We start from the raw sequence: 24,520 nt of genomic DNA, 5'->3' as shown, positions 1-24,520 counted from the left end.
TGCAGTTATCTCTGAACTCACCATGCTGTTCAGGTCAAAGGTTAAATGTCAACATGTGCACCATCTTATGTATTTAGTTGACATAATTCATTGTGAAAATTATATGTGTCAAAATTATACCAATATTTACAATTAATGACATCGTGAAAATAAAGCTCTAATAAAAGTTATTTTTCAATCATTGATTAACATGTAGGCCATGATGACAAATATAAAGAAGACAAGCATGCAATGGGTACATATGTACTGGGGTACACTGAACATGCAAATCAAGCTGGCCCTCCCCTCTGTGGCATAACTCCTATCTATGGTAGATCTTAGTATTCACAAACCTGGCAGATTATAGTAGTTTTTTAATCTTAGTATACATCTCCATCCTAACTCTAAACTAAACAGCCCTAAGGGGCTGAGATGGTCACATCACAACATGGCATCATCTCAGACATGACGTCACATCACAACATGGCGTCATCTCAGACATGACGTCACATCACAACATGGCATCATCTCAGACATGACGTCACATCACAACATGGCGTCATCTCAGATATGACGTCACATCACAACATGGCGTCATCTCAGACATGACGTCACATCACAACATGGCATCATCTCAGACATGACGTCACATCACAACATGGCATCATCTCAGACATGACGTCACATCACAACATGGCATCATCTCAGACATGACGTCACATCACAACATGGCGTCATCTCAGACATGACATCACAACATGGCATCATCTCAGACATGACGTCACATCACAACATGGCGTCATCTCAGACATGACTTCACATCACAACATGGCGTCATCTCAGACATGACATGACATCACAACATGGCATCATCTCAGACATGACTTCACATCACAACATGGCATCATCTCAGACATGACGTCACATCACAACATGGCGTCATCTCAGACATGACGTCACATCACAACATGGCATCATCTCAGACATGACGTCACATCACAATAGGAGTATTCTTCCACCAATGAACAACCTACCACAGATAGGAGTTCTACCCAAGTTCTATGGCCGACATGACACTTTATACACTCAACTCCACAAATGTAAAAGGATCATCAGAATTAATTTCTTCTACCAAAATTCATTACTTCAAGAAAGACCTGGTTTCCATTTCAAATTGGAGATCTACCATGACATTTTGCAATACAGTGTAAATATGAAATATCAGATTTTGCTTTTATAGCAAATTTGTTAATTGCATAAATGAGTAAAGACAGGAATTTTATAACGGTTATCCACACGATTTTTTGTTTTCTCTGATTTTCCATTACAAACTTTGTTTAAGGCAGAGTTGAATGTATGTATACATATATATCAGGACCACTTACATCTCCTTCACCAACTGGAGAAATATACACAGAGCATGTCACAGAGGGAGGACACACACAATCTGTCACAACAGAGAGAGAGAGAGGGAGAGAGAGAGCGGGGGGAGAGGGAGGCACACCGCACACACACACACACACACACACACACACACATAGTGTGTCACAAACAGAGAGAGACAGAAGGGCACTGTGTGTCAGTCTCATCACAGCAAGATTCATGATAGTATATGAAATGCAGGTAGGTTACTGCAGACATATGTCAGTTGTTGTCACTCACGTCGTCATCAAAAGCTGGAGAAGGATATACACAACATGTCAGTCATAGCAGAATCAACGTCACAAGACCAGCCTATAAAGTATTTGTTTCTTGCCTTGCTTGAGTTTCTTGAAAATACACAAGAAACAAAAGCGCTCAGGTCCCCTGCTTGCATCATCAAATGTCAACAAAACCATGATTACCTCCCAATGTCATATAGAATTTCAATTTAAAAAAATTCAAATACATGGCACTTTATTTGTTTGGCATCACATAAACTCTAACATCATTAAACAATTCACACTGAAGGTTCACTCAGAGAGTTAAAGTAAAAGCATGCTAGGTTCTGACCACAATCAAATGAAAGTCCATAGATATCCTACTACTATCACAGTAGGGCTATATATCACAAAAGATGACATCATGCTGTTAATACAGTGTTTGATTCACAATTTTAAAAAGTGTTATAACCATCACAAGTGAAAAATTACACATCTGTAACGATAAAATGTCTATAGGTAAGAAAATACCTTTCATTCCTATCCTATCACATGGTGAACTTGTGTGTGAGGCTCTACAGGCTTAGTGTTATTATACACAGACATACTAGAGAAATCATCCTCAGAAATCAAGGACAGTTTTGTTTCACATTTTCTCCACTACTAACGCTAGGACTACATGTAAGTGTTTCACAATGTCATGGGGTTTACAGGACAGACAGACAGAAAGTTACTACATACCTTGGGACTACATGTAAGTGTTTCACAATGTAATGGGGTTTACAGGACAGACAGACAGAAAGTTACTACATACGCTGGGACTACATGTAAGTGTTTCACAATGTAATGGGGTTTACAAGACAGACAGACAGAAAGTTACTTCATACGCTAGGACTACATGTAAGTGTTTCACAATGTAATGGGGTTTACAGGACAGACAGACAGAAAGTTACTACATATGCTGGGACTACATGTAAGTGTTTCACAATGTAATGGGGTTTACAGGACAGACAGACAGAAAGTTACTACAGACAGACAGAAAGTTACTACATAGGCTAGGACTACATGTAAGTGTTTCACAATGTCATGGGTTTTACAGGACAGACAGACAGAAAGTTACTACATACGCTAGGACTACATGTAAGTGTTTCACAATGTAATGGGGTTTTCAGGACAGAAAGACAGAAAGTTACTACATACGCTAGGACTACATGTAAGTGTTTAACAATGTAATGGGGTTTACAGGATAGACAGAAAGTTACTACATACGCTAGGACTACATTTAAGTGTTTCACAATGTAATGGGGTTTACAGGACAGACAGACAGAAAGTTACTTCATACGCTTGGACTACATGTAAGTGTTTCACAATGTAATGGGGTTTACAGGACAGACAGACAGAAAGTTACTACATACGCTGGGACTACATGTAAGTGTTTCACAATGTAATGGGGTTTTCAGGACAGACTGACAGAAAGTTACTACATATGCTGGGACTACATGTAAGTGTTTCACAATGTAATGGGGTTTACAGGACAGACAGACAGAAAGTTACTACATATGCTGGGACTACATGTAAGTGTTTCACAATGTCATGGGGTTTACAGGACAGACAGACAGAAAGTTACTACAGACAGACAGAAAGTTACTACATACGCTAGGACTACATGTAAGTGTTTCACAATGTAATGGGGTTTACAGGACAGACAGACAGAAAGTTACTACATACGCTGGGACTACATGTAAGTGTTTCACAATGTAATGGGGTTTACAAGACAGACAGACAGAAAGTTACTTCATACGCTAGGACTACATGTAAGTGTTTCACAATGTAATGGGGTTTACAGGACAGACAGACAGAAAGTTACTACATATGCTGGGACTACATGTAAGTGTTTCACAATGTAATGGGGTTTACAGGACAGACAGACAGAAAGTTACTACATATGCTGGGACTACATGTAAGTGTTTCACAATGTCATGGGGTTTACAGGACAGACAGACAGAAAGTTACTACAGACAGACAGAAAGTTACTACATACGCTAGGACTACATGTAAGTGTTTCACAATGTAATGGGGTTTACAGGACAGACAGACAGAAAGTTACTACATACGCTAGGACTACATGTAAGTGTTTCACAATGTCATGGGGTTTACAGGACAGACAGTTATTTGAATGTTGAGATGTCACACAGTTAACAACACAAGTGGGTGGTCTGAATGACAAGTTCATCAGTGTATGGACATTATAGCCAACTGCCACAGGTTGAGGATACCACTTACCACTGAATTATTCATATAGACTAAGTTAGAAGGATAAGATCTGGACTTCTTAAAAGTTGCCTTCTTCCAACCGTATGTTATATTTCACTTTGACTAAGGGAGGTAACTCTACTACATAACCTAATGTCTACATGCAATGCAGCTTTCGTAGTTTCCACTGTCTTTTGCATTGAAAGTTTTACTAACTACTGCTGTGATCAATCATTCCTTGGAAAGTGCTGTCTTTGATCCTATGAACATGACCAATTTTCATTCTATGAATTGATTTGTTATTGAACCAGCAAAATGTGTGTGTATAAAGGAACATTCCAATATATATGAGTAGGACAGGATTTACCTGATATTGTGAAATAATGTTGACTGTAGCGAAATATCAATGAATGTAGGAAAATAAGAAATCTTATCCGATATGATTTTGACTTTATTAATGAATATTGGGAGAATGGTGGGGGTCTGGATATTAGTGTGGTCTCACTGTTTCTCAGAACAATTCAACCTATCATTGAACTAAATAAGTCGAAACTCCATCCTCGTATCAGGCTACTACAAACCTGACAAGGAACCATACTTGTTATACTCATGACATATCCACAAGCCCAAACAGAAGAAATACTTTGGGCTTAACTCATGCTTACACAATAAAGTGACACACTGGTTGACGTTGACGAAACAACCCATCCACCAGGAGACCTACCTTCATAGGTATCTTGTTGATCGTATCCCCTGTTGGCATGCTGGTCCTGTGGAGTCCACTGCTGTTCATTTATATAGTCCTAGCAAGTAGAGATTTGTGTCAAACTCTAGAAACAACATCTTCCCGAGGCAAGGGAGTTAACTGAATATAAAAGCCCAGTTTCCTTCCTTGCTGAACTAGGCTAGAATTATGGAGTTAAGTTTGGCTGGACTTCAATCAAAATTATGTAATAAAACGGCATTCGATTCATAAACAACATGGTCAATTTTGGTCAATTGCAGGACTTGCAGAGTATGTGTACCATTAGCTGGGCATTGACTGATGTTTTCCAAATCTTTTCATGTTTCATGTTTCAATAGGAGGGACATAGAAGGGACATAACCCCTTATCGCCAGTATTTGAGATTGTAAGCCTAGTTCGGCAAGGGTGGAAACTGGACTTTAAAAGTCAGTTAACTCATTTCCCTCTAGAAGATGTAGGAATAAAAACACAGCAAATATGACAACATTTCTTAATACATATTGATGTATTAGATATTCCATTAATAGCTTCACCTATAACATAAGTATAAGCTATCTGTAATTCTTAGCTAACCTAAAATGTGAAAATTTCTTTTTTATCACATTGAATATATCTTAAAGGTATCAAAAACATGGACTTTGAATGACGCCTTAGAACTTTCAAAGAGATTTTATTCAGAAATATTTTCATTTCAGACATGGGTAAAACCGTTCATGATGCCTAAATGATCCAGCAGGCTATCTGATATCAACAGAATATGAATATGAACAAATTTGAAACAAGTCCTTATCAGTCAGGAACAGAAACAAACAAGCACCCATGTCTTACATTGTTGTGATGGTACTGATTGTACTGAATGCATTGTAGACAACATCAAGTTTATGTAATGATGGACAGTCATTAATTCATTCCTATCTTGTAAATCAAATTATCTAATGATTGCTTGATGATAAATAAACATGTCCATTCCCTTATAAACACACATGCATCACAGTCAAAATATGTACATGCAATTTTCAGACACAATTATACCCACTAATCATAAGCCTGTCTCCCTCCCTCCAACCCAAGCTGAAAAAATACCACAAGCATACATACTGGATGAGTACAAAAATGTGTAGATAGGTTGATGAAGATAGTTTGAAAATTTCAGATCCACATCGCTCCTGATTGTAAAAATGTAGGGGGCAGTTCGGAAATAAAGATAAATTCAAGTCTCTTCAATTATTTGTTTTTGTTTCCGTAAAAACAAGGTTGGTAGAAAGAGGAAAAAATAGAAAAATTCAAAGTCTCTATTTCGATTTTGGCATCTTTGTAAAATGACACTTGAATGTTAATTTAATTTAATAATGTTCCCATGGGAACAAGGTACAAGGACCAAAGCCACACACTGTTTGGAGTACAAGTGAAACTGTGACTAGTATCTCAGCAAACAAACACGCATCACTGAGCATTTACCATTTGTCTCAGTCAGTCAGGGACATAATTGGTGTTTTTTTACTCATAAGTGTGATTATCAGGCTTGGCATTAATAAAAAAAATGGTTTGAAATGTTTAATTTTTTTTCACATTTCAGATTTCAGCAAATCTGTGAACCAATTGATAGTAAAAATAATACCTTAATATTTGAGTCACCAAAGTGAATTGCAAAGGCTGCCATACCAGTCACAGTGTAAAGCTCTGTATTTGCTATTTCATCACCCATACTTTCTTGGTAATTTGCTTTAACAACCAAGCACACCTTCCCTGTCCTTCCCTCCACCACAAGCAGGCCACACAGTATGACAGACATACAAAACACAACCACATGAACAGGCATGATGGGGAGCGGGGTGCTGGGACTGCCACACCTACACGGCTGCCCGCTACACATGGATCAAGTTTAGTTGTCTGGTCTTCAACCATTCCCGAGCTACACACTGACATAGATATATAATAATGTGACGTCTTTTCGTACATCACATTTATTGTTCGTCCATCCTTATTATTCTGTGTTTCTCATCAATGCTCAGCTTCAGAGGTTGGTTGGAAAAAAAATATAAATAAATACAATAAAAAAACTTTCTTTGGGTACAGCAAATAATTTGTCTGTTATTTAAGATATGTGCAAAAACGGTTACAATTGGATTCTTATTGTGCTAATTTCAAAGTTCAAAGGTTGCGGTGTCTGTTTAGAGATGGGGAAGAAATAAAGTTATATAAACAGTGTTACTTCCCTCCTTCAAATATGATAACTACAGCCGGATACTAACTACCCTGAACCAGTTCATATCTATTTCTTATTTCATATTTTCCTTGAAGGAGGCCATTCCGTGTCAGAAATTCTTGTTTTGGAATAATTGCCCTATCAATTTCATTCTTAGTCTTCTTATAAAAGTAGTATTGGTCAGATTAGACATACAGAATACTTTCAGTCAGAATCAAAACATAAAAAAAACCCGATCCTGTGATTTGACCATTTCATCTCATTTGAAGCAGTGCCAGGAAGGAGCTACAGAGGTCACTATTGAAAGTGATGTTTCCCAAACTTGTTTCTTATGTAATTTATATCCCATTTTTAGGTAGGGTACATTTACATTTGTTTGGGTACATTTATATTTGTAGAAATGAAAAAAAATATCATTGACATTCTGCTGGCAGCTAAAATATGGTTGGTAAGGTGATGAAAAATAAAGGAAATATAAAAAATTAACATTGAAAATATTGCAAGCTTGAAATCAAGTACATTGATAACTTTGCATATCACAACACAACAACACAGTGCATGATTTGCCATCAACATCTTTCCAATCATCCAATAAAGCCAACATCCTGAGAAGACATTCCAATATTGTTTTGTAGTGTCTTACCTTAGTCTTGTGACACGCCTGTTCTCAAAACACCCAACAAATGTCACTTACATGTCCTGACATCCTTGTACAGAAGCTAGGGATTCTTGTACTGATTCTTGTTATGTTATTCTCAGCTACATGATGGCCTATGTCTCGGACGTTTCCAGTAACACAACACATTTAGTTGACATGTGTGAATCTCACTGTACAGGGGTATGAAAGGTTGTACTTCAGCTTTGCTAGAAATCCTTGTTCATGGGTTCAAAACCCAGGTTGTCCCCAGCTATGAACCTCGGTCATGGGTTCAGCAAAGAAGTTAGTAAACATGACAATTACAATCTGAATGAATTTTGGGCTTCCTTTACCTTAAGAGAACCCTGCCCCCCCCCCCCCCCCCCCGCCCACACACACACACATCACACACAGTAGATGATATTGTCATCATGAATGCTAGACTGTATCTTTGTCTTCTGGCACAAGTGGGAAACTGAGAAACAGAGAAATGGCACTGGAGGAGGTGGAGAAAAAGCAGTAAGCAGCAAATCCTCAACGCCAACAGTGACACTGAACATGTTCTAAAACGTTGTTCGTTGTTGAACGAGTAAGCAGACTGGTTCAAGCTAGAGTAGACTGTTGTTCCTTGAACTTGTGTGTAAGTGTAAACTTGAGAAGACTGGCATACACAAGTGTCTGATAACTGATCTTGTGTATGCTCATATGTGTGAGTTGGTGTAGACTGGTGGAGATTGATGTAGACTGGTAAAAACTTGTGCAGACAGGTGAAAGCTGCTGAGAGCAGGTGTACACTAGAATGAACAATAATAGACTCACATCTTGGTCTTCTGGGTCAGATTGGTAGTCAAACTCATCACCCCAGCTGTAGGCGTCATCGTCCTCGTCATTATACGCAGCATGCCGTGACGAGGGAGGAGGGGGTGGTGCAGGTTCTGTTGGGAATGCTGGACAAACAAAAACACAAGAAAAGTTTGTCACTAAAACACTTTATTGAAGTGAGTCTGTTGAGGACATATATGGTTCATGACTAGAGACAGACTTCCACCTTAGGTATTGTTTCTTAATCCTTAGTCTCACTACATGTTAAGTTAATAACCTGACAAAAGAAAGTTACACCAAAAAATCCCGTTATGAAAGCATTACAAGACTGAAAACAGTCACCATTACACTGCAAACCTAAGGTTGGAACCATAACTGTAATACCCGTCAAACACATCACCATCTAAAAACAATTTCTTGTTTGTTTCATTTATAGCCACCATCAAACATGCAGTTTACATATGAATCAATTATTATTATGCTTGCAAAATTTGTTATCAACTGATTTATTTGTAAATGAATTGAACCCACGTCTGCTGTGGAAGTTTACCAGTTCTTGAGAATTTGTGATCTGATCCTGAAAGTTGGATCAGACCAGTTCCAAGTTTTACCAGCAGTGGTAGAGTGTCACAACATGAGTTGGAATTGTCTCTTATTATTGGGAGGAGTTCATGTTAAAGATGCAACATCAGGTCTGCATTTGTTTCCTAAAGCCTGTTTTGGGCATATTGTGAAAGCAAAATATATTGTGTACACATCTAATTTCTAAGTTCTTACATGATCAAGACCATGGAGTATATTTAACACTTAACACATTCATCCTCAGTCATGTGCTGTAATGAAGCCCTCTCATGTGGACTGCATCATGACTGTTCTGCATCACCGTATGGATGTTTAGACAGGCGGAGAAAACATTGTCTTTTAGCAATCTATTCTCATTAATATTTATCGAAAGTCCTGGCCCATGTTGGGATTGCCCATTTTGTATTATTTAAACATACATTTCCCCATATTAACCAGAACTCAAAATGGAAAATATGATCTTGGATCTTTAACAGAAAGACCAGAGCATATTATTCATATCTGCATCTGCTAATAACTGCTTGAATATTTACAAACACATGAGTTAATATGAAAGTATTTGTGTCACATTTCCTACATTGTCTCTTGGGAGGTCGCGGTGGAGGGGCAGGCTCACTTGGCATACTGCGGAACGTGTTCATCATTCTGAAAGTAGACACACACAAATTGTTACAAACAAGTAGGATATCCTTGTCCAACAAGTGACCTTCACCTTGCCAAGTATCTCTGTTGTCTGGCAAACACAATGAGTTGGGGTGGTGGACAGTGTGTTTTCGTGTAAGACACATGGTCCTTCGGTGATGCTTAAAAGAAGTCCTATATGACAACCCTTTACACTGTCCTTACAATCTGGTCACAATTATGTCAGCATGTCTCCAGTAACATCACTGATTGAATCACCCAACTTTCATCTTCCGACATCAACAGGTAATGGCGATGTCCCAAACATACAATATTGACACTTGAAGGGACATGGCATTTGGCAACACTGCCCTTTGATTCATATGCTGGAGATAGAATGTTGGTGTCTTACCCCTGTGTTCTAGGAAGACTGTTCACTCTGCTTCTGTCAATGCTACTGACAGCGTTCTTCAGTTGACTGAAGAAAAAGAAGGAATAACACTGTGACCTCAACATAACATAACATAATCAAACAATAAAACACTATTTAACCACTACACTGAATAGCTTTTCATTACTTACTGCATGGTAAACCCAACTTTAGTAACATTTCTTTTATGACCAGGGAGAAGCAAGCAATCAGTATAGATAGATGGATATCCGATGGATAGAAGGTGGTGGTGGTTGCTGTGGTAGAAGGATAGAAAGTGATGGATGGTTGCTGCGACACATGGATAGGTGATGGATGGTTGCTGTGGTAGATGGTTGCTGTGGCACATGGATAGGAGGTGATGGATGGTTGCTGTGGTAGATGGTTGCTGTGGCACATGGATAGATGATGGATGGTTGCTGTGACACATGGATAGGTGATGGATGGTTGCTGCGACACATGGATAGGTGATGGATGGTTGCTGCGACACATGGATAGGTGATGGATGGTTGCTGTGGCACATGGATAGGAGGTGATGGAAGGTTGCTGTGGTAGATGGTTGCTGTGGCACATGGATAGGCGGTGATGGATGGTTGCTGTGGTAGATGGTTGCTGTGGCACATGGATAGGAGGTGATGGATGGTTGCTGTGGTAGATGGTTGCTGTGGCACATGGATAGGTGACGGTTGGTTGCTGTGGGACATGGATAGGGGGCGATGGATGGTTGCTGTGGTAGATGGATAGAAGGTGGTAGATGGATAAAAGGTGGTGGAAGGTTGCTGTGGTAGATGGTTGCTGTGGCACATGGATAGGAGGTGATGGATGGTTGCTGTGTTAGGCGGATAGAAGGTGGTGGAAGGTTGCTGTGGTAGATGGATAGAAGGTGGTGGAAGGTTGCTGTGGTAGATGGATAGAAGGTGGTGAAAGGTTGCTGTGGTAGATGGATAGAAGGTGGTGAAAGGTTGCTGTGGTAGATGGATAGAAGGTGGTGGAAGGTTGCTGTGGTAGATGGATAGAAGGTGGTGAAAGGTTGCTGTGGTAGATTGATAGAAAGTGGTGAAAAGTTGCTGTGGTAGATGAATAGAAGGTGGTGAAAGGTTGCTGTGGTAGATGGATAGAAGGTGGTGAAAGGTTGCTGTGGTAGATGGATAGAAGGTGGTGAAAGGTTGCTGTGGTAGATGGATAGAAAGTGGTGAAAAGTTGCTGTGGTAGATGGATAGAAGGTGGTGGATGGTTTAGGTGGCAGATAGATAATAAGTGTTGGATGGTTGTGGTGCTAGAGCGATAGTGGGTGGTGAATGGTTAGTGTGGTAGAGGGATAGACTGTTAGTTACTGGACAATGATTGGGTGGTGAAAGGTCATATTGCTTACATTCTCTTCTTTGTTGATGAAACTTTGAAACCATCAATATCAGTATCAGTAAGTTTCTGAAAAAGAAATTGAAAGTGTAAATGCTTGGAATAATGTAAATTCTACATTGCCCAGTTGGAATGAAACCATGAGGGCACGACAAAGACAGAAGTAGTTCTTGATTCATAAAGCATTACTCCCAGAGCTGTAGATAAACTGCGTATTTGCGGAAGACATGTATTAAATGAACTGAAATACACAGACATATCCAATCCCTAGTGTATCAAATACGCAAAGAAACCCTATAAAAAATGCTACAAAATGCATATGTTACAACTGTTAGATAAAATGATTGCGTATCAGTCGATCTCAAATTCGTGTTCCAACAGTTACATTCGGTTTTGTTTTAAATGATTTACAGGGATTGTTACAAAACAAGTTAAAATACCAAAATGTAAAGAAATATGTGGGTAAAAAATATTTAATACCAACTATAAATTGTGGATGCCCAATACAATTCATGGGTAAAATACCAAATAACCAAAAGCTTCTTTAGGGCTCTGAGTCAAACGCAGATGTCTTCCTGCTAGACTGTGAGAAAACTTATACCCCTAAACTACGAGAACAAAACACCATGTATCCATATATCCTTTATGATGAAGCATAACTTATCCCTGTGACATACTGCCTATCAACAACATTGCTATATAAGTGCAATAATGTTGGGCGCGATGTTAAACCCCATTTCACCTAAAGCCTATCAACAATGGCAGCAGTAGTTTCTACATCCTTGACTACATCCTATGACTACAAAGCAAGACATTACACTGCAGGAAACAGGGTCCATTTTTCTTCAGCAGCCGTATGTGCAGGACTATTTCAACTACTAAGAACAATGGTACATTAATGCTCTCAAAGCTACTGTTGAACTCAGTCGACAGGTGCATAGTTGAAGGACACCCCCAAATGAAACGCAATAACTGTTTAACGAGAAGGCTTTGTGTATATTTTAAGTTACATATGGTATGCATCAATGGCCAGCTTGCAAAATATCACAACTTTCAGTAGTATATTTACCTCAAAAAGAAAACATCGCAAGGTAAAAAAGTATCTGCTGCACACAACTACAAGAAATGGCCATTGTTGACTTTTGGCACTTCACGTTTGATCATAATTTTTTGTTACCTGGTGAAAAGAAATCACTCAAGTTCCTTAATTTCTCAAAAAACTGTAAAATCATCAGCCTATCTTTCGATTTCAAGTGTGGTGTGTGTGGTGCATGTGGTGTGTGTGCTCTGTGTGGTGCGTGTGGTGCATGTGCTGTGTGTGGTGCATGTGCTGCTTCTGGTGCATGTGCTGTATGTGGTGAATGTGCTGTGTGTGTTGTGTGGTGTGTGTGGTGCATGTGGTGTGTGTGGTGCATGTGCTTTGTGTGCTGTGTGTGTGGTGCATGTGCTGTGTGTGGTGCATGTGCTGTGTGTGGTGTGTGTGTGTGCTCTGAGTGGTGTGTGTGTGATGTGTGTGGTGTGTGCGATGCGTGTGCTGTGTGCGTGGTGTGTGCGGTGCGTGTGCTGTGTGTGTGGTGCGTGTGGTGCATGTGGTATGTGTGCTCTGCGTGATGTGATGTGTGTGGTGCATGTGGTGTGTGTGATGTGTGTGTGGTGCGTGTGCTGTGTGTGCTCTGCATGGTGTGTGTGTGTGATGTGTGTGGTGCGTGTGCTGTGTGTGGTGCATGTGCTCTGCGTGGTGTGTGTGTGTGATGTGTGTGTGGTGCGTGTGCTGTGTGTGTGTTCCGCATGGTGTATGTGTGTGATATGTGTGTGGTGCGTGTGCTGTGTGTGTGCTCTGCTCTTGACTCCCACAAGACATATATACCCTTGACCCTCACAACAAGACATATATACCCTTGAACCTCACAACAAGACATATGTACCCTTGAACCTCACAACAAGACATATATATATATATACCCTTGACCATCACAACAAGACATATATACCCTTGAATCTCACAACAAGACATATATACCCTTGACCCTCACAACAAGACATATATACCCTTGAACCTCACAACAAGACATATATACCCTTGAACCTCACAACAAGACATATATACCCCTGACGATCACAACAAGACATATATACCCTTGAACCTCACAGTAACTGTGTGTTCACCCTCGTTCAGTGACAGCCTGTGGTGTAAAGTGGAATCCTAAGGATATACAGAGCTATGTGTCAGGTTATAGTGAATGAAAACATGCCCTGTGTTTCCTGCACATATACTAGGAAGTAGAATGAGAATCCTGAAATAACAGTGACATGTGATGTAAGCTGACACTCCACCATCATTGTTCTCTACTCTCCTGTTGCAGGGTCAGTGAAGTGTGAAGCATACTAACCTTCCTCATTGTTTTCTGCACTTGGACTCTACTCTTATTACTTAAAACAAACCATATAGTTCATTTATGAGAATAAGATTTTTTTCATCATAATATAGTCCATTATAGACCAGTTTATTTTTCAAGATTTGCCTTGACTTTTAACATTATATTAAACAAGAGTCATCAGAAAGATGACATATCCCCCCGGCAGCTGTCTGTAAAGTAACCATAAGTAAATGTGCAATTCTGTATGTAATGAGTCAGGAGTTGAATATTCTTTAAGAAGCATACATTGTTTACCAACAAAAGATCCACCATGGTCGCATCCATATGAAATGGAAAGTAAAACATGTGTGTTTCTGTGGGTTTTTTTTAGCAAACAAATGACAAATTACTCCCATATTGCACGAACCTTCAGTTGCTCCCGTGTTGCCGTTACCAACTTGATGCAACGTTACAGACAGACAAGGCGGATCGCTGACAGGCCAAGAACAGGCAGACACAGGGTGACCACGCCCCATGATGACCGGTACTTGCGTACCTTGCACCTCGGAAATCTCTTCCTGACAGTGACGTCATCGGCGACAAATGCCTTAGGTCAAAGGGCTAGTCGACAGACAGTGGCCAGGAGACTCAGGGCTCATGGAATCAGGGCTTTTAGACCATACAGAGGACAGCTATTGACAGCGCAACATCGTCGTCTGCGATTGAGATGGGCCCGGAATGCAGGAGGTCGTACCATATTTGTGGAGGGAGTGTCATGGTTTGGGGAGGGATCTGTGGGCAGGAGAGGACACCACTGGTCATCGTTTACGGAAACTTGACAGCTCAGCGTTACATGGATAACATTCTTCGTCCAGTTGTCCTACCATTTCTCCAACAGCAGCCACCTGGTGTCATTTATCAGCATGACAACGCTAGAGCTAGAGTCACTAACTTCCTCGCAGCCAACAACGTCAACGTCCTGCCGTGGCCTGCACGCTCACCCGACATGTCCACCATGGAACACCTCTGGAACTTGATGGATCGTCATGTTCGACAACGACCACACTCTCCAGCCAACCGGCAAGAACTGATCTTGGCCCTCCAAGAAGAATGGCGTCAAATCCCACGTGACCTCATAAGACGACTGACTTTTTCTGTGCGTCGAAAAGTTTTTGCGTGTATTGAGGCATTTGGTGGTCACATACGCTACTAATGACTTGTTATTGAATGTGAGCGATTGTTTATGTACTCTGCCTATTGTCCATGATTCTGAAAGCTCGAGTTTTGTACCACACCCAACTTTGGGGGGCTCTGACGTCATTCTCGGTTGCGGTATGATTGTCATTTTCAGTGTTGATTATGTTGATATATTGATCTCTTCAATACACTTTAATTCATGCATGTATGTTTTGTTGTTTTTGGGCAAGAGTGCTTTCAAACTCTGGTAAAGTTTCTTTTGGACGTCAGTTTATATCCCCCGCCCATTTTAACACGTTATGATCCCAAACCAGGTAACTGACCCAACATTTCTCTTAGCCCATGTCAAAATAGCTGCTATGGAAATTCTAAAATAAACATTTCTAAAACTCCTTATATCAAATGGCACCAGTTCAGTATGTACTTGATATATAGACATGCAATGTTTGGCAAGGAAATATTTAACAGATTATTTGTTATACTCCATAAGTGAACCCACCCTATATGAAAATTTAAATCCAACTTGTTGCCATGGAAACGTAAAAAAAATAAAAATTTAAAATTCCTAAGTAGCAAAAGGCACCAGTTCAGTATGTGCCTGGTAGACATGCAAAGTTTTGTAAGAAAGTATTTAATGTTTTTTGAGTTACGCTCCGGAAACGAACACCACCCTTATAGAACCTAAGTCCAACTTAAAAAATTGTTACCATGGAAACATAAAAAATAAAAATGTATAATATTCCTAAATAGCAAAAGGAACCAGTTCAGTATGTGTTTTGGTCATCTTCCCGAGGCAAGAGAGTTAACTGACTTTAAAAGTCCAGTTTCCACCCTTGCCGAACTTGGCTGGAATTTCTGGGTTCGATTGTAGCGCCACCAGTGGCTATTGCGAGTTATGTCCTTTCTATGCCTGTCCTATTGACCAGATTCATCCTCTCGTATCACTTGCATTTGCTTCAAACAAAACGGTGGCGCCCAGTCAAGACGATCTGATCGATAATCAAGATCTATATTGTGATAAAACAAGTCTTACATCGCGAAGTGCATCAAATCATGTGAGCACCTTGACACTTTTCGAACCGGATTTCTATTTCGGTGCGAGATTTTGATTGGACTATGCAGAGACTCGTTAGTCCAGCCAAAATGTAACTCCATAATACCAGCCTAGTTCGGCAAGGGTGGAAACTGGACTTTTATAGTCAGTTAACTATCTTGCCTCAAGAAGATGGTGTTTGGTAGACATGTAAAGTTCTGTAAGAAAGTATTTAACGTTTTTAGAGTTACGCTCCGGAAACGAACACCACCCTTATAGAACTTAAGTCCAACTTGTTACCATGGAAACGTAAAAAAAAAAATCTTCTAAAATTCCTTAATAGCTAAAGGCACAACTTTAGTATGTGACTGATAGATATGCCAAGTTTTCGATCAAATACACTGAGTTCTGCCCCTGAAAAGGAAATGATAACGGATGGACAGACAGATGGACGGAGAGGCGGACGGACAACCAGACAGACTGGCTGATCGCTATATCCCCCAACATTATATGCCGGGGGGGATAAAAAGTGAATATGTGTATTTAAAACACAACTCCGAGGTTTTGGTTGAAAATATATAACCTCAAGCAAGGGAAAGCCCATGGGGGTACTGCATAGTGAAACAATACAGTTGTCATGGTATGAAACGAACTCAATAACAGAGGACTAGAGTAAAAACACATGCAACATGCACACAACTGAAGTCATGACTTGTTAGATTGAACACCCTTTCATCACCTGCCCCAGTGTGTTTCAACACCAAACATGAAATGTGAGGTTGTAGATTCATGTGTAAAAAATTGTGTCTTTTAACCAATCAAAATTAACATTAGATGGATATCAAAAGGCTGTTTTCACTATTCATCTGTAAAACTTGGCCAATACGTAACGCTTACGTGGATTTATATTCATGTCACACCCAAACTGTACTGAAACAGTATTATAAACTACACTTGGAAACTGCTACGTGGCCATGACTGCTTTGAAAATACAGAAGACATGTGTAGGTGTGGCAACTTACAGCTAGTTTGGATCCATCAACTCCTTGCTTTTTGAACGGATCCTTGAAGTCATCCAGATGACTCTGAAAAAAATATAAATTAGCAATCAATGAACCATTGAATTTTAAAAACAACCATGCATCTTAGAATCTATCTTAGTGATGGAGACTTCATTCCACAATGCATCTTAGAACTATCTTAGTGATGGAGACTTCATTCCACAATGCATCTTAGAATCTATCTTAGTGACGGAGACTTCATTCCACAATGCATCTTGAAACCTATCTTAATGATGGAGACTTCATTCCACAGTGCATCTTAGAATCTATCTTTGTGATGGAGACTTCATTCCACAATGCATCTTAGAATCTATCTTTGTGATGAAGACTTCATTCCACAATGCATCTTGAAACCTATCTTAGTGATGGAGACTTCATTCCGCAGTGCATCTTAGAATCTATCTTAGTAATGGAGACTTCATTCCACAATGCATCATTGGGCCTATCTTAGTCTTGTACCCTTCTTTCCACAATGCATCATTGAGGCTATCTTAGTCATGTATCTTTCTTTCCACAATGCATCATTGAGACTATCTTAGTCTTGTACCCTTCTTTCCATAATGCATCATTGAGACTATCTTAGTCATGTCTCCTTCTTTCCACAATGCATCATTGAGCCTATCTTAGTCATGTCTCCTTCTTTCCACAATGCATCATTGAGCCTATCTTAGTCATATACCCTTCTTTCCACAATGCATCATTTAGGCTATCTTAGTCATGTACCCTTCCATCTGATAGGAAGAAGGCAATGCATTCTTGTGGCCTCAATCTGATAGGAACAAGGCATGCGTTCTTGTGGCCTCAATCTGATAGGAACAAGGCATAGGTTCTTGAGGCCTCAGTCTGATAGGAACAAGACATAGCTTCTTGTGGCCTCAGTCTGATAGGAACAAGGCATGCGTTCTTGTGGCCTCAGTCTGATAGGAACAAGGCATGCATTCTTGTGGCCTCAGTCTGATAGGAACAAGGCATAGCTTCTTGTGGCCTCAGTCTGATAGGAACAAGGCATAGCTTCTTGTGGCCTCAGTTTGATAGGAACAAGGCATAGGCTCTTGTGGCCTCAGTCTGATAGGAACAAGGCATAGCTTCTTGTGGCCTCAGTCTGATAGGAACAAGACATAGCTTCTTGTGGCCTCAGTCTGATAGGAACAAGGCATGCATTCTTGTGGCCTCAGTCTGATAGGAACAAGGCATAGGTTCTTGCGGCCTCAATCTGATAGGAGCAAGGCATAGCTTCTTGTGGCCTCAGTCTGATAGGAACAAGGCATAGGTTCTTGGGGCCTCAGTCTGATAGGAACAAGGCATGCGTTCTTGTGGCCTCAGTCTCAGAGGATCAAGGCATAGATTCTTATGGCCTCAGTCTGATAGGAACAAGGCATAGGTTCTTGCGGCCTCAATCTGATAGGAGCAAGGCATAGCTTCTTGTGGCCTCAGTCTGATAGGAACAAGGCATAGGTTCTTGGGGCCTCAGTCTGATAGGAACAAGGCATGCGTTCTTGTGGCCTCAGTCTCAGAGGATCAAGGCATAGATTCTTATGGCCTCAGTCTGATAGGAACAAGGCATGCGTTCTTGTGGCCTCAGTCTGATAGGAACAAGGCATAGCTTCTTGTGGCCTCAGTCTGATAGGAACAAGGCAAAGGTTCTTGTGGCCTCACTCAGTCTGATAGAAACAAGGCATAGGTTCTTGTGGCCTCAGTCTGATAGAAACAAGGGATGCATTCTTGTGGCCTCAGTCTGATAGAAACAAGGGATGCATTCTTGTGGCCTCAGTCTGATAGGAACAAGGCATGCGTTCTTGTGGCCTCACTCAGTCTGATAGAAACAAGGGATGCATTCTTGTGGCCTCAGTCTGATAGGAACAAGGGATGCATTCTTGTGGCCTCAGTCTGATAGGAACAAGGGATGCATTCTTGTGGCCTCAATCTGATAGGAACAAGGCATAGCTTCTTAAGAACAAGGCATAAAAGTCTCAAAGATTAAATCTCACTTGCCTGAAAGTTAAACTGTGTATTTGTATACAAATTGCAAAATAAATCAAATACACATGAAATATTTCAACCATCCTACAGTATAACCGCACTCTGTGTAATTACCTAATGTATCCATCTGAACTTGCATTCATGTTGTTCTTTACAGGATCCCATTCCACAAGGTTATCTCAGCGCTATGACTGTCATACGAGGTCTATGTGATTGTAGGAGAGATGACAATACTATCGACTCGTTTTGTCGCTTTACTTACTGCTAAGATTGCTTTGTGGAACGAGGTCTTGATCTTTATATACTGATCGAGTGCAGGCATCACACATTTATGAACTCCCCTGCAGTGTTTATACAGAAGAAGTCACAACGTCTCACTCATCATGAATTAGACATGTATATCGCTAAGTTTATGCAACATGTTCCATACTTAGGGCAGCACACGAACAGATACAAATTAGAAGTGCCCTGAAACAGCATTTCAAGCAGATTTCTTTTAAAATGTCTACTCATTAGAGTAACATACCCAAAGACTGGACCCCAGAAAGCAAAAGTATATATTGAATACTCAAAGTAAACTATCAATACCCAATGTGAATCATAACATGTGAGTAAATACTCTATGGCTACAAAAGGTTGTCTGGGTCCTTGTTTGAAAATAGGTTATAATTCCACAGACGTCAACAAACTACTGCCACAAGGCTCTGTAGCTCACCTGAATACTTCTTACAAACACTAGATCAAAAAGGTAATTTGTAGCAGAAGTTTTGACACAACTTTGATAATTAGAGTCCATTTTTGAGCAGAGAGTCCATCAACATGATTTCCTTGACAGCCACTGAAGTACATAAAGGCCAAATGTCAATTTTTTCAAATACACCACAAAACCTGCCACATGTTATTTGTTACCAAATGCTCAACCTGTATCTAATCTCACAATGTCCAGGTTCCCCTCCCCATGGCCATCGTAGCACTATGCCAGTTGTAAGTTTATGTCTAAGAATGGAAGTTACGAGCATCTGAGGACTAAGATCACTTTGTGGAAGGGGGCCCTGGCCACCATGTTAACAACAATATTAGAATTCTGTGAGAGTTTTACAAACACTATTGATGAGATCATACACACTATTTAAACTTCAAAATCCAAGAAGATATACAACAAACACACTAAAAGCAGGGTCAAAAATGAAAATATGGTACAAAATGTATTCTTTTATTGCACATAACATATACTTACTACATATCACATTTCACCAAAACACATGGAGAAATGGCTTAAGAAGAACCAACCAAATTAACATTAGAATACGTACACAATATTGGTGACAAATCAGGATTCTGTGATCAAACTTCAGAGACAGCACGTTCAACTCATGCATCTACATGAAATCTATCAATAAATATTTCTATAACTGTAAAATCTTTCAGAAAAACAATTGTACCAACAGTATGATTATGGATTATTTTTCTGCTGCTTGGTAATTGATAAGCATTAAGTAAATCACTAAGATAAATAATTACAATGAAACCTAGCTAATCTGGATGATTCAATTTCACACCAACTCCCTGCAGTAGCAATCCCTCGAGTAATGAATAGTGCGTTATGGCCTTTGCATATTTTTTACACATCCTTTCCCTACAGTATATCATCCGCAGAGCAAGATTTCCAGAATAACAGGGTGTGGATTAACAAGGTTTCACTGTTCAGTAAGCAATATAATGAACAAAAATAGTTTGGGATCATGAATATTTGGGGGCATATCTTTTTTGTAGTGAAGACTGACTGAGCACACACTTTCATAAAAAACAAACCCTTTTCTTATTGCCCTGATAGGAGGTAGCAAGTAGTGTTAAAAATGTGTATACGTTACATCACTTGCGCAAATGTTTTCTGTCAGTATATAAACTGGCGGGCAAAAGAAACACCACCAAATAAATAGTGGTTGTCAGTTTTCAAAAAATTTGACATACAGCACAAAAACAGTTGGGAACACATAGCTGGAATGCAGCTTACATATTCCCAGTAAACATGTGCACATGCTTCACGTGATTTGCGAGAAAGTGAATTTCATCTCTAAAACCTGCAAAATGTGCAAAAAGTTACCCTTTTGAAATTCTGGTATAAAACATGAGCAGGATTGTACTCTCTCATTACATGAAACCGTTTAAAACAACGAAGATGCCAGGACTGTACAGCAGTTGCAGCAGAGAAATTGGCAAAGAGTGCCTTTCAGCAATGAGAGTAGGTGCCAGCTCTTCAAGTCTGATGTGCGGGTTAGAATCTTACGACGATGTGGTTAATGGACGGCACGTTGTTGCATCCAAGAAGTGGAGCCTTGTGGAGGTGGTAGTGTCATGGTCTGGGGTGGCATCTGCGGGGACCAGAAGACAGATCGGGTCATGATTGACGGAAATCTCACTACACGTCGTTACATTGATGAAGATCTGCGGCCAGTCGAACTGCCTTTCCTGCCACGACACCCATGGACGCTGTTTCAGCAGGACACCACCACCCCTCACACAGTTCAAGTCACTAGCGACTTTCTGCACGAAAACAACGTGACTGTATTACAATGGCTAACATGTCTGCAGAACTTTAAGTACATGGTTTTTGATCTTGTCATTTTCAAATAATTTTGAATAATTGTTTTTTTTTGCAACAAAACATGAGATGTCACTACATTTTGTGTCTATTTTGTTTCAGCCTAGAAAATTGTTACGTGGCGTTTCTTTTGCTTGTTAGTTTTATATACATTTTGAGGTTCTCTTCCAACCACAATTTCCAACATTTTTGTGTCACTTATTTTGTGACATTTAAAAGCTCCAAACACTTGGTACCAGTACCAGGATTTAAATTAATAATGACATAGATTTGAGTCGTTTTGCTTCAAAATCAAATTTGTAATAAACATAACTGAAGAAATATCAAGCTGACCTGTTTTTTATAAGTGTGCCATGGTAGTAATATTTTTTTTATCACATTAGGGCATATTTATCCTTGTGCGTATCATCAAAATATTGTGAAGTAAACCTGTGTATTCGATTAGCAAATCAGCAACTTATTTTGAAATTATAAACGGGCATTCTGTCAACCTTGCCAAACTCCACGATGACAGTTACATCATGATCATTTGCCATCACACTTTCTTGTGGATGTATCGTGGTATTTTTGAGTCCTATAAAGCGCTCGAACACACACGACACCAGTTTGCAGGGACTAGATGAATAGTGTTTTTAAATATTTAACTTAAATACCCACATGTGTAAAAACTAGTGGGTGACAGAAATTTGAATACCCAGATATAAATGCTGATACCCAATGATTTTAAAATGCATGGGTAAAATACCCACAACACCAAAAGCTTATCTGGAGGTCTGATTACTACAATTCTGATTGTAGCTGCCTCACTTCCAAACACACACACACACACATTCACTCTGTACTTCCCGCATATACTTAGATAAAACAAACTGTGTCATGTTCCTGGCTAAAAACAGACCTATTGTGACCCACTGAAAACATTATACACACAACTCATATTTGTATCCTGAGAGGTGGTGGCTTGACATGAGTCAATAAAAGCTCCCATGAAAATAAATATGTCAATATCATTCATCCATATAATCTGTCTGCTGGCGAATGATTTAGTTGAATCTCAGCAGTTGAAGCAGTTTGTGTCGAACCACTGCCAACAGCTACTGTGTCTAGGGTTAATAAAGTTTTGGATCTAGCTTAAATCAGCACTTAATGCTCCCTACCTCTGCCAGCCACCTCGTCGTGTCCACAACTGTCCAGCGCACGAGTTCTTCGTATGGTGGGAGAGAAGCCATTTTACTTGTCACATACTCCTGACAGCACGATGTTGTCTAAAACCCGTCCTCCGTGTTTGTAAAATTTAATTTGCTTCCTGGTTGAACATTGTAACCTAATACCTACAGAGTTACTCCCCTTTGCCCATGACCGCAATCACTTGCGATGCCGATCACATACATGTAACACTATTTGTCATAATGGGTAGGTTTCTCGACAGGATAAAGCCAACGGATAAAAACGATATCCGTTGGGGTCATATGCGGATAGAGATGCAAATATGAAAGGTCGAGTAGGGACTTCTTTCAGTGTTTACAAACAAACATAGCGTCGCTCCTTGTCATTCGACGATCGAGTCGGAATTAACCATCGGGAATCTGGATAAACTACAGGGATAATTGCTATCATTATCAAAAGAACAGTCCATTATACTGAAGATCAGTGTCTAACTGTGATGTAGCTAAGGCATTTTATAACTTTTGGCAACTTTGGAGATATAAATTACGAAACAATTTTGCGAGGGCACTAGGCCTAACCAAGCGGGATCAGTAGCCATATCTGTGCTGGTAGACCTCTGCGGCTTGAAACCTTTTCCACAAATTCAAATGGTTGGATTTGGCCGAAATATGTTTGAATGGTTACCTTGTTTCGTTTTGTCGCTGTGTGTACATCTGACTGCACTTAACCTTCATACTCAGACCGACTGTCAACAACGTCTGAACGTGGCCGTGACGTCTCATAGACTAGCGTTAAAGTAGCTTCCCTTTGACAAAGGGCAGTTACTCTAGCGGACAGACCGATGGATTGCCGCGAAAGGCAAGTAAAGACAATTGTTGTTTTGCGTATATGTTGCTTCGCCACTGTATAAGAAACAGATTTTTAGTTGGAGCTACACTGGCTACTGTCACTGTCCGACTGACACTTACCCTGTGACGTAATAAATATTAACGCGCGCATTCCAGGACAACTCGCAATGTTTCGGTAATGTTTGTGAGTGATGGAAAGCAATTTTCAAGCACAGAATTAAAGAATGACATTATATGATAAAGAGGTTATCACGCTTGTGTGTTTGGGGATGGTAAATATCCCGTATTAGGATAAACACTATGTATTTAGCTGGCCAAGGCTCGCATGATAACCTCTATTGACGCGGTTTGGGATAAAGGAGAGATACGTTTTACACTTCCTCTATATTTACTTCCTAGTAATGGGAGATATTGATAGCATTGTATTTCTGTTAGAAAAGAACATAATATGTTAAACAAAGCGAATGTCAAACATTTTGTCAGTACTGATTTTTCTGTAAGCAAAATGTGACACATTTCAATACACCCGTAATGTGTATACATTACCTGGGGAAACAATGTCTGTGGTATATAGTTCTACTACAAAGTGTATACTACTCTAAAGAAATTAAAGAACATCCATTTCTTTCATATTTCTTTTTCATGCCATGACAGATTAACTTTTGTAAAATGAAAGAATCGGGTGTTCTTTGACGTTTGTCGTAGGTTGGAGGGTTGGAGGGTGCATATTTATTTTCGGAAACACGTTAATGATACCAACACGTGATCACTATTATAATTGGTCATTGTGAGCAGGAGTGTGATCTCGCGGACAGGTAGGAGAGAGTGAATTAGGTGCTTTGAACAGAAGTTCGGTTACATATAACAGGACTATTGTAACTGGGAATTCGCACTGGCGTATATAATGCAGATATTGTAAAGATGAATACAAAACGGCAACGCCAGAGTCAGACAATGTCCAGTAAAGTCAATGTCCCAGTTTGCCTCAATGTACACATGAT

At 39.9% G+C, this 24,520-nt stretch overlaps 1 protein-coding gene across 6 annotated transcripts in view; it reads right to left on the bottom strand.

Moving 5' to 3' along the window:
- The window catches only part of LOC139453302 (lymphocyte cytosolic protein 2-like), a 68,802-nt gene extending 45,965 nt beyond the window's left edge, over nt 1–22,837 (bottom strand). The window contains exons 1-9 of one of the 6 annotated variants that reach the window (XM_071234951.1): nt 22,662–22,837; nt 16,884–16,946; nt 11,288–11,343; nt 9,898–9,963; nt 9,442–9,509; nt 8,280–8,407; nt 7,467–7,484; nt 4,597–4,675; nt 1,642–1,655 (exon numbers count right to left, since the gene is read on the bottom strand). In XM_071234951.1, the coding sequence (XP_071091052.1) occupies nt 1,642–1,655; nt 4,597–4,675; nt 7,467–7,484; nt 8,280–8,407; nt 9,442–9,509; nt 9,898–9,963; nt 11,288–11,343; nt 16,884–16,946; nt 22,662–22,733 (564 nt within the window). In that variant the 5' untranslated portion in view covers nt 22,734–22,837. The remainder of the gene's footprint in view (nt 1–1,641; nt 1,656–4,596; nt 4,676–7,466; nt 7,485–8,279; nt 8,408–9,441; nt 9,510–9,897; nt 9,964–11,287; nt 11,344–16,883; nt 16,947–22,661) is intronic. The other 5 variants (XM_071234953.1, XM_071234955.1, XM_071234952.1 and 2 more) reach the window with 5 other exon arrangements.
- Nucleotides 22,838–24,520: the final 1,683 nt, after the last annotated feature.

Source organism: Haliotis cracherodii, unplaced genomic scaffold (genome assembly GCF_022045235.1).
Source record: "Haliotis cracherodii isolate W230 unplaced genomic scaffold, xgHalCrac1.p SCAF_9, whole genome shotgun sequence".
NCBI classification, from domain to species: Eukaryota; Metazoa; Mollusca; class Gastropoda; order Lepetellida; family Haliotidae; genus Haliotis; species Haliotis cracherodii.
Note: the sequence above shows the minus strand (reverse complement) of the source record. Positions and strands in the feature narration are given on the sequence as shown.